The sequence below is a fragment of the Hydra vulgaris genome, chromosome 01, assembly GCF_038396675.1.
Source record: "Hydra vulgaris chromosome 01, alternate assembly HydraT2T_AEP".
In the NCBI taxonomy this organism is placed as follows: Eukaryota; Metazoa; Cnidaria; class Hydrozoa; order Anthoathecata; family Hydridae; genus Hydra; species Hydra vulgaris.
The window spans coordinates 60,243,258-60,254,721 of NC_088920.1; the positions used below are offsets into that span (position 1 = coordinate 60,243,258).

The following is an 11,464-nucleotide window of genomic DNA, read 5'->3' on the forward strand; positions in this document are numbered from 1 at the left end:
AGAATATCACATCGCCCATGTATTTTGTTTAAAAACAACATACTAGATAGTGCTTAGAATGTTAAAATATCACTTCCCCTTAATAAAATTAAGAAACATACTATTATATGTGTAGAATATCACATCGCCCTTGTAATTTGTTAAAAAACAACATACTATATAGTGCTTAGGATGTTAGAATATCACCTCTCCTTAAAAAATTAGGAAACATACTATAATATTTTCAGAATATCACATCGCCCTTGTGTTTTGCTTAAAAACAACATACTAAATAGTGCTTAGAATGTTAGAATATCACCTCCCCTTAATAAAATTAAGAAACATACTATTATATTTTTAGAATATAACATCCCTTATGTAATTTGTTTAAAAACAATATACTAGATAGTGCTTAGAATGTTAGAATATCATCTCCTCTTAATAAAATTAAGAAACATTCTATTATATGTGTAGAATATCACAATGCCATTGTATTTTGTTTAAAAACAACATACTAGATAGGGCTTAGAATGTTAGAATATCACCTCTCCTTAATAAAATTAAGAAACATACTATTATAATTTTAGAATATCACATCGCCCATGTATTTTGTTTAAAAACAACATACTAGATAGTGCTTAGAATGTTAGAATATCACCTCCCCTAATAAAATTAAGAAACATACTATTATATTTTTAAAATATCACATCGCCCATGTATTTTGTTTAAAAACAACATACTAGATAGTGCTTAGAATGTTAGAATATCACCTCCCCCTAATAAAATTAAGAAACATACTATTATATTTTTAGAATATCACAATGCTTTTGTATTTTGTTGTAAAAAAAACATACTAGATAGTGCTTAGAATGTTCGAATATCACCTCCCCTAAATAAAATTAAGAAACATACTACTATATTTTTAGAATATAACTCCCTTATGTAATTTGTTTAAAAACAATATACTAGATAGGGCTTAGTATGTTAGAATATCATCTCCTCTTAATAAAATTAAGAAACATTCTATTATATGTGTAGAATATCACATCGCCCTTGTATTTTGTTTAAAAACAACATACTAGATAGTGCTTAGAATGTTAGAATATCACCTCTCCTTAATAAAATTAAGAAACATACTATTATAATTTTAGAATATCACATCGCCCTTGTAATTTGTTAAAAAAACAATAAACTAAATAGTGCTTAGAATGTTAGAATATCACCTCCCCCTAATAAAATTAAGAAACATACTATTATATTTTTAGAATATCACAATGCCTTTGTATTTTGTTTAAAAACAACATACTAGATAGTGCTTAGAATGTTAGAATATCACCTCCCCTTAATAAAATTAAGAAACATACTATTATATTTTTAGAATATAACATCCCTTATGTAATTTGTTTAAAAACAATATACTAGATAGTGCTTAGAATGTTAGAATACCATCTCCTCTTAATAAAATTAAGAAACATTCTATTATATGTGTAGAATATCACATCGCCCTTGTATTTTGTTAAAAAACAACAAACCAAATAGTGCTTAGAATGTAACATCCCCTCATATAGATATATAAAATATTGCATAACATCTGGTTGAAAATATGTAAAATATTACTAGAAAATCATCAATTTTAGAATTAAAAATTAAATTATAGTACCATGTTTTGCGGACTTCGTATATACCAACATATTAATAATGAATTTCATTTATGTATTTGTTGCGTTATTATTATAAACTATGAACGTTCTTGTATTATTCGGACGCACTCGGTACCCTACTAAGTTCTATTACTTCAAAACGCATCCTCGTTTTCATTATTTCTACTGGTGCGGTGATATTCTAAGGTGCGGTGATATTCTATTACAATCCACATTCAAGTAAAATCCGTTGTTTCGTATATCCTAATAACGAATACAATAGTTTATAAAGGGACGTCCTGGGGACGCCCGTTTTTATATTATTTAATTAGGAAATAAATGGACGTCCTCAGGACGTTACATATACGTACCGGGACGGTCTGACTTAAACATAACGTGTGTAGGACGTCCTGCAAACGACGCTTGCCCACCGGGTGGAACACAAGGTAAATCTCAATATTTTTTGATTTTTTTTTGTAATTGTGTTTTTTTTATATTTGCCCCAAATTTACCTTGTTATGTATTCGCGTTTTCGAAATTTTATTTTTTTGAACACCCCTATTATGCATTGGAGAAACATTAAGAGATTTTGAACACCCCTATTATGCATTGGAGAAGCAATCCAAATATTTAGCAAATGCTATTTCATACATTGGGCCAATTACTGTAAACGTAAAAATTAATCCGAGAAGTATATCTATATACTTCCAATTAAAATAAAAAATACAATAAACAAAAATGAATCTGCTAATATTTGGAGATGTAACAAAATGTTTCAGTATATATTTATTTCAAGTATACATTTCAAAATAGTATTTGTAGATAAACATGATAAAAAAAAAAAAAACTGTATAAAATTGATAAAAATAGTTACTTATTTGTCTAGATGTGTAATACACGTCTAGACATATAAGTAATTCTATTTATCAATTTTATATCTATTCTAGACGTGTAATACACGTACACGCTTTAAAATAAACATGTACGCATCCGTGAGATAATCTTATGCTACAATTAAAGTTAATGTTCAAAAACTTTTTAAAAATAATTTGATAATTGTTTACTTAGAATGATGCAATTATTAAAATTATCAAAAACTATTAGAATTATCAAAAAGATAAGAAGCAAAATTTTACTTATGACTATCAAAAAATTGTTACAAGGCTATCAAATTTTTCACTTTTTATGAACTCAAAAGCCTTAATGTCAACTTATACAAAAATGGTTGCAAATAAAGACAGATTTAACAACATCTTTTTAGCTTCTGGAGAGAGAGATTTAAAGTTGCTATTAAAACCTTAAATAATTGGCTATGATTAAATAACAGTTATTATCTCTTATATTTACAATCATTTTTTTGTTAAAGTGTTTTTAGAATTTTCTTTTAGAGCATTTTATTTTTTATTTGTTTTAAATGTTTACTAAATGAATTTAATTTTTATTTTTTGTACATTTTAAAATCTTTGACGTCTAAAATGTGAAATGTTTTAAAAAGTGTTCTTAACCAAACCATGTAACCACTTAATACAAAATTTAAATATATGAGTAAATTTTGTAAACCACTTAATACAAAATTTAAATATATGAGTAAATTTTGTTAGTGTATGGTACAAAAAGAGTGCTAATTACAAAAAATAAAGATGTAAGAATAGGAAAGAAGTTAGAAATGGAGAGCTAACCTTAGGCAGTATTACAACTCACATATGGAGTGCAAATTCCTATTGCTTACCTTCTAGTTGGTGCACTTTGTTAAGTAAGTTTGACTTTGTATGTTCAACTTACGAACTGAATAGCCAAAGCAAATTTATATTTAACCATTAGTTATTTTACTAGAATTCATTAAAAATAAAGGAATAATATATGTGTACAAGTATATGTGAAGCTCTTCAACCCTTCAATTAAAGACGCTCAGATAAAAAAACTGTGTGGCAGCGTCGACATGACGTAATATTCGGACGTCTTTTTGACGTAGATTAACCGAATTATTAAATAGTTTCAGTTATGACTAATTTTTTACAAATTTTAGCTACACCTATATAAAATCCTAGACCCACCCCTGCATACTAGCCTTTAATGAGTATCTGTGTTGTAGCGCTTAAAGATCAACAAATCTTTCAACAAGTCTTTTTTGTCTTATTTTGTGTAAACGATGTTTTAAATGATTGCAAATACTTTTTCAAAAATTTAAAAATTAAGAAGCTTGAGAAAAATCTCCAGTTTTCTCAAGCTTCTTAGTTTATTATATTTATCAAAAAAATTACCCTAGATAAGATGGTGCAATTTTGTAACGTGACATTTTTTCTATTTAAGAAATAATAACTAAGTTCTCCCACATAGCATAATTTGTTAAATAACAATAGCCTTTAATGCGCTTTTTGTGTTAAAAGTTTTTTATTTCAAAAATTTATAAAAAAACATTTTTGGAAAAGTGCGGTAACGTAACGGAACGTCACGTTATGTCACGGTATTAAACAAAAAAAAACTGGTGCGGTTTGATCTTGGTTGGTGTGGTTTCCTAATCGTGAAATAAACCGGGACGTGCGGTTTCAACCGTTATCGCATCAACCTCGTCCTAATGGAACCAAGACTTTACCGCACTTAGAAATTTTTTGTCCCCATTCATTTTTATTGTTATATTCCTACCGGGATAACGTGATTCCCGGTTCATTTCGAGAAAAACGTTTCGGGACGCCGAAGCCTAGTTTTGACCATCGCAAGCAAATCTTTTTGAATATCGCAAGAAAGTACAATAATTGTGCATTATCATAACTAAAAAAGGTAATCAAGCATGTAAGGTGTTACATTTATAAAACGCTTCAAACGTAACTATGAGGTGCCAAATAAACGTTCCTGCTCGTTAAACTGAAACGAAAAACCCACAAGATTTTTACCAAGCCGATCAAAACATATATTGTTTTTATTGTTAAATTTAAACCTCTTTTACTAATTTTTAAGTTCCTTTGGTAAAAAGAGCCTTGAAGTTTCCAAAAAAAAATTGTAATTAGATCTTCTTTACGGGCAAGTATACTTTCCTCCCTCTTGTCATTTCATAGTGACAGTCATGGTTTTATTATTTAAAAAAATTATTTATTTATTAATATATTCAAAAATATAAAGTTATTTATTATAAAACATCTAGTTATAGATAATTATTTGTTAGTGGTGATAAGTTAGAAATACAAGCATTAACCAAGAAAAATTACTTCTTTTAATTAGTGAGTACGTACTTTTATATTCAACCCCTCCCCCCTTCATACGCTTTTGTACGCTTTGTGAAGACCGCCAACCCTATGAGGGTACCTACTTTATGGACGATCCCTTAGTTGTTGTTTTTGCTGAGACTTTGTAATTGTAACTTTATTTCGCTGTGCGATTTATGTATAGAGAAAATTGATATTATTTATAAAATTAAACTTGCAATAAATGTGAAATATGAAATTCAAGAGCTCGTGTTTACTATTTTCAAAACCTTTTTTTGTTTTTCTATTTTTCAAACATTTCTTTTGATGTCACAGTTTATTACATGATGGTGTTAGGGTTTGTCCATAAAAGAACTGATTTTAAATAATAATTAGATGTAGAAAATTATAGCAGTAGATCATCAGCTTTTTTCCGCGGAGATTTTCATTGAAATTATATCGCTTTATTACTTTAAAACTCGCCCTTTAATGCACATTCTTAAAATGACAACGACAAATGAAAACGACAAATGACTTAAAGCGACAACGATATATTAAGATTAAAAATTAAACAAATATATTATTCCTAATAATAATTAATTAATATACACTGATTATTATACAATATAAAAGTATATAATTCCTAATATATCTTTGGAAATCGGAACTTAGTTTGTTGTTGTGAAACCACTGTTTATTTTGTTTTAATTTCAAATTTATCTTCAATAAATGTTACAGACGGTATTTTATTTTATTTTTGCTGTCCAATCAGTGCATGCAGCGCTAAAGTGGAGTAGAAGAAGAAAAAATATTAGAAAAAGGACCCCACGCATCCCCGCAACACATTTAAAGCTCATGGAAGGGGGACGGATGATTGGGAAACATTTTGGCAAATACCCAATTTTGTCAAAACGTTGCATTTTGTTCCTGGTTAACACCTTGTATAAATACATACATACATACATACATACATACATACATACATACATACATACATACATACATACATACATACATACATACATACATACATACATACATACATACATACATACATACATACATACATACATACATACATACATACATACATACATACATACATACATACATACATACATACATACATACATACATACATACATACATACATACATACATACATACATACATTGAGTGCTAAGGTCTGTAACATGTATTAAATAGAAATAAAAATATAAATTTTTTAAAAAGATAAATAAACTTTTACGCTTCGATAATTAAGTTTTCAAAAGAATAAACAAATCACGCTCAGCTTGGAATGTTAAGTTTCTTAGAAAAGCGTATGGATTGTAAAGAATGTTTGTTCGGTTTTATTGGACAATTTAATTTAAACAAAAAAACAATAATTATAACAATTATGTATTCTCCGTTATTATTTACGACCTCCTCCTAACGCTAAGCTAATTTGTTGATGCCGTCTCACCAAAAATTGCCCGGTCTGGTGTCGAAGAAGTTGTCGAGACAGTTTTTGAAGGTAGTGCCTCTCATATGGTTTGACATGGAGTGGAAAAGATGGTAACTGCTTGCTGCAAGGTCCGAAGAGTAAGGCGGGTGCTGTAGAACTTCCCATTCGAACTCTTGAAGTGCGGTTTTCACGACTTGCGCAACATGCGGCCTAGCGTTGTTGTGAAGGAGAATGATTTAACCTTATTGATCGGATCTTTTCTGTTGAATAGCCTTATTCACGCAATGCAGATGGGAAATGTAGAGGTCCTTGTTGATCGTGGCATTCCTTTACAGCATTTTCCAGTGCAGCACACCTTTGTTGTCACAAAAAACGCATGTCATGGCTTTATTTGGGTGAATATCTTGCTTTATTCTTGACTTCAGCGTATCTCCTGAAACCATCCACTTTTTTCTTTGCTTCATATTCACGTATAGACACCATTTTTCATCTCCCTTAACGATTCGGTATAAAAATTGTTGTTTAAGGCCCCGTGTTGCTTGATGGCGTGCAAGATGTTGAGCAGCAAAATGCGATTTTTTTTTTGTTTTCATCGAGCTGTTGACGCACCCAAGCTCCGAGTTTTTGAGAATAACCAATTAATTGAAGATGGTTGGAGATGGTTATGACAATACATTTTTTTTCCGTCGATTTACGGGTTGTTTGGCGACCATCTTCCTTCAACAGGATCTTTAGATGCTCCTCATCAAGTTCTGATGGCCGTCCGCTTCGAGGCGTGTCTTCGAGGTCAAAGTCGCCCTTTTTTAAAAATTACTAACCATTTTTGTGCTGCTTGCTCCCCTATGACACCTTCTCCTTACACGTTGCTATTGTCACGAGCTGTTTTGGCTACTTTTTGACCTCAATGAAAAGCAAAGAAAAGCAGGTGTCAAAAATGTTGATTTCTGCCTCCTGGATAATCCATTTTAAAGCCTGGAAAAATAAGAAAAAATTAAGTCTTTCAAAAAATAAAGAATATAGGTTTGTAGAGCAAAACAAGTGCTGTTTAAAGAATATAAACACTTTACCGTATAACAACATAAACCGTTATGAAACAAAGGAATACAAAAACCGAACGAACTTTCTTTACAACCCAATAACTTTTAACTTTTAAATATATTTTTAAACTTATTTGAGTTATTTTCTTATGCAACCAAGATACGCCTACTATATTTTTAGCCACAAAAGAACTTAAAAGTGGTGATTTATAAAGAAATATATAAAAAGAAATCAGTCATCAAACTAAAAAAGTTCGTTTCAATGAACCGTAGCCATTTTTTAAAATATAATTTTTTTAATGTTTATTGCATTTGGGTATAATAACTTGTCCCTTCCAAACGACCGTGACAAAAGTTGTTTTGAATCTTATTTGTTTAAAAAGTAGTCTTCACATATGGCGTAAAGTAAAAATTGCAGAAGTCTTATTTTTCAAAATTTATTCGTAAAATTTAGCAATATTGTGTAACAATAAAAAAAAAAAACAGTTTAAATTATTATTTTAAAAATCAGATATTTTTAAATCAGGCTCAAAACTAATTTACATTAAGACTGGCCAAATAATAGAGTTGAATTGTAAATCAAGTAAAATTGCAAAAAATCAAATACCATATTGAGTTAAAAAAATCTACGGAACAACACTCAAGCTCTATTAGGCCTTACTTTAATAAACAAACAAAATTTAATATAAAAACTATATCCTCGTGATTTTAAACCCATATCACATGTAGCACTCTAAAAAAGTACACATTCCAGATAAAAATTACTTTATTTGTTTTTAATTTTACTTATAAGTATAATAATACAGAATATATATTGTAAATATATAAAACTGTAGCATTTAACTGAACTTGGAAAAAATGAATAAGTTTTGAGATTTAAAATAAATTTTAAAAACTCGCATACATTTTTATCAAAAAGTTAAGTATTAGAGTATAATACAAATTGAGTTTAAAATAAAATATAAATTTTTAAAATTTTATTCAACCGAAACCAATCGTTTGATTTCAGATTACTTATACCCGAAGAAGTTATGGTCAAAGTTTGATCGGAAACTCAACTTTAAGTGTATTGTCGATTGTGGCTACAATGATTGTTTTGATACATTATTTATAACATTATATTAACTAATCTCCTTGTTTATAATTATATTTTTTATTTTTATCTTGCTGAGCTTTATTTTTAATATTAAAAATTTTTTAAATACTGTTTGATACAACTGTAATTTACTGCAAACGCATTTTTTTTTTAATTAAAAAAAAAATAAAAAGAAGAAATGTCTTTAAAAATTGTTTGCTGCTCTAATTATTTTATATATCAGTGTGTGTGTGTGTGTGTGTGTGTGTGTGTTTATATATATATATATATATATATATATATATATATATATATATATATATATATATATATATATATATATATATATATATATATATATATATATATATATATATATAGAGGAGAGCGGGGTTGGTTGTCACATATTTTACATTTTAGGCTGTTCAGCTTTTAATTTTCATCCAGTCAATGCCAAACTTTGCACAAAGCTAGTTTAACTATTTCCAGTAACTATGATAATATTTTTATGACATTGAGTGAAATATTTATTGCTGTAAAATCATTTTTCAAAGACCACTTCTGTGTGACAACTAGCCCCGCTCGCGGGGTAGGTTGTCACATGGTGCGGAGTTGATTGTCACATTTGGATTTTGACAAGTTTAGATAAGAATTTAATGTAAACCGAGTACAAATTAATTTTGTTTATTTTTACTAAGAAAAATAAAAGTAAAATACTATAAACTGAAATATATATATTTTAAATATAACACATTTAACAAATTTAGTTTATCACTATAAATGTTTTTAAATTTGGTTTTTTAAAAATTATTGGATAAAGAACACAATTCACAAATAAACTGTTGTAAGCTTGGTGTGCATTCTTTAGGAGCCCATTTTTGGCAAACCTGACATTGAATCCACTGTTCTCTTGATCTGCTGTTAGAAAATGATTCAAAACAATAGATGCATAGATACTCTTCATCTTCAGATGAATTTAAGAATAAGGTTTTTTCGTAGCAAGATTTGCTTTTATTAATTATTTTTTACTTCCATTCGTAAATGATTTATTATTGCTAATAAAATTTTTTTTATTAGTTTTCTTCTTTTCATAATTAGCAAGCCATGCTTTGACAGGCGTGTTAGTAAGAATCATAGTTGACCGCTTTTTCCTACCTCTTTTTGATGCTAACCTCGGGCCTGCTTAAGGCAGAGGCATAATACTCTCAGGTGGTATGATTGAATTATTAAAACCTAATGTAGTGATTGGGTTCTGATTAGAGGTTTTATTTGATACAACTGGATGTTCTATTGTTATGTCTACCTGATTATCTGGTATCTGAATAGATTCTTTAAATCTTTTATTTGCTGGTTCTGGTTGCATTGAATAAGATTCACAGTCTTTTTTATTTGAATCAGCCTGTGAACAAGGTGGGTCAGGGCGATCAGTTACATAGTTAGGACAGTAATCAATTTCAGTAAAAATATCAGGATTTAACGGGTAAATACCTGTTGCAGCAAAACCAATTAAAATACTGTGGGGAGATACAGCCTTTGGAAATGCAATGTTTACTATTTTTGGAATATCATATATTATAACAGTTTTTCCAGGATTCATTACTAACCATGATGTCATAGCAGTATTTATATAGTTTTTGAGAGGACCATAAACTGCCTTATCCAGGGGCTGCAACTTATGTGTGCAATGTGGTGGGAAGGTAAGCATTACTATTCCATTATTTTTTGCCAAATCTAATCCTTCAATACTAAGATGGGTTTCGTGGTTGTCAAGCAACAATAAACAAGGCTTTTCTTTAGTACATTTTGTATTGCCTACAAAATGTTTTAGATATTTTACAAAGTTTTCTTCTTTCATCCAACCAATTGGATTTGCATCTCCTGCACTTCCTGTTGGTGCACTGATTAGGAAATGATCTTTAAAGTTTTTACGAGGAAAAATAAAAAAAGGTGGAATGCTATTTCCAATAGCATTTATTGTGCATGCTAATGTTACAAGAGTTCCTCTTTCAGCTGACGTGTAGGCTCCTACTTGTTTTAATCCTTTTTTCGCAATAACCTTTTTAGGTTGCTGTACAGTAGTTACAGCAGTTTCGTCCATGTTCCAAATATCATTTGGTGAGAACGAGTATTTTTGCATACAGTACTGCAAATTGCTAAAAAATGATGCAACATTCTGCTTATTGAAACTTGTCGCTCGACTTAAACTAGTAGCTTCAGGTTGCCTAATGGAAATATTTGAATGGCGCTTTATAAATCCTGTAAACCAATCCTAACCAGCTTGTTCCTTTACAACCCAAGAATTGGGAACCTTCATAATATTTTTAATTGCTAGCTGGAAAGCAAGTTTTTTTACTTTGGTAGGAGTTAAACCAAAATATATATCTGCTGCTCGCAACAGGTAGGTGACCAGTTCTTTTTCTACTTTTTCTGGCAATATCAATCGACTTTTGTATCCTATAACATTCAGGGAGGTGGGGTTTTCATTTTTGTCAATTAGATCTACTATAAAACCATGTGATGGGTTGGTAATAATAATTTTTTTACAATAACGTGCTAATGTTCTGTAATTAATGCCATGGTTTTTTGCTGCTGATCTAATAGAAATGTTATTAATCTTTACATCTTTAACAGCACACATTATGACATCTCCAGAAGTATAACCTCTATTAGTTTTTCTTTTAAAATTTCGTACCATGTTTATTACTAAGCAAAGAAAAATATTTGCAAATAATGTAAACAAAACATTAATATATATATATATATATATATATATATATATATATATATATATATATATATATATATATATATATATAAATGTATATATATATATATATATATATATATATATATATATATATATATATATATATATATATATATATATAAACCCACTAAATATAAACAATGCACAAACAAAACAACAGACAGTTTTACAAACTAAACAACAGCTAGTTGGTTAGTTTGTAAACAAAACAATAAAAAGTTGAACTTCTGTAATCCTTTTTCTATAATTATACTAAACATTGGATCGCAATCTAAAGTTATACACGTTGAAATAAAAATAATTTAGATTACAGATATTTAGTTAAACAAATATAACACTT

General features: G+C 28.9%; 1 protein-coding gene across 1 annotated transcript; it reads right to left on the bottom strand.

Moving 5' to 3' along the window:
• Window positions 1-9,540: 9,540 nt before the first annotated feature.
• Window positions 9,541-10,455, bottom strand: LOC136074592 (uncharacterized). The gene has a single exon (XM_065786926.1). The coding sequence runs from the start codon at window positions 10,453-10,455 to the stop codon at window positions 9,541-9,543; it is 915 nt and encodes a 304-aa protein (XP_065642998.1).
• Between the last annotated feature and the right edge of the window lie 1,009 nt (window positions 10,456-11,464).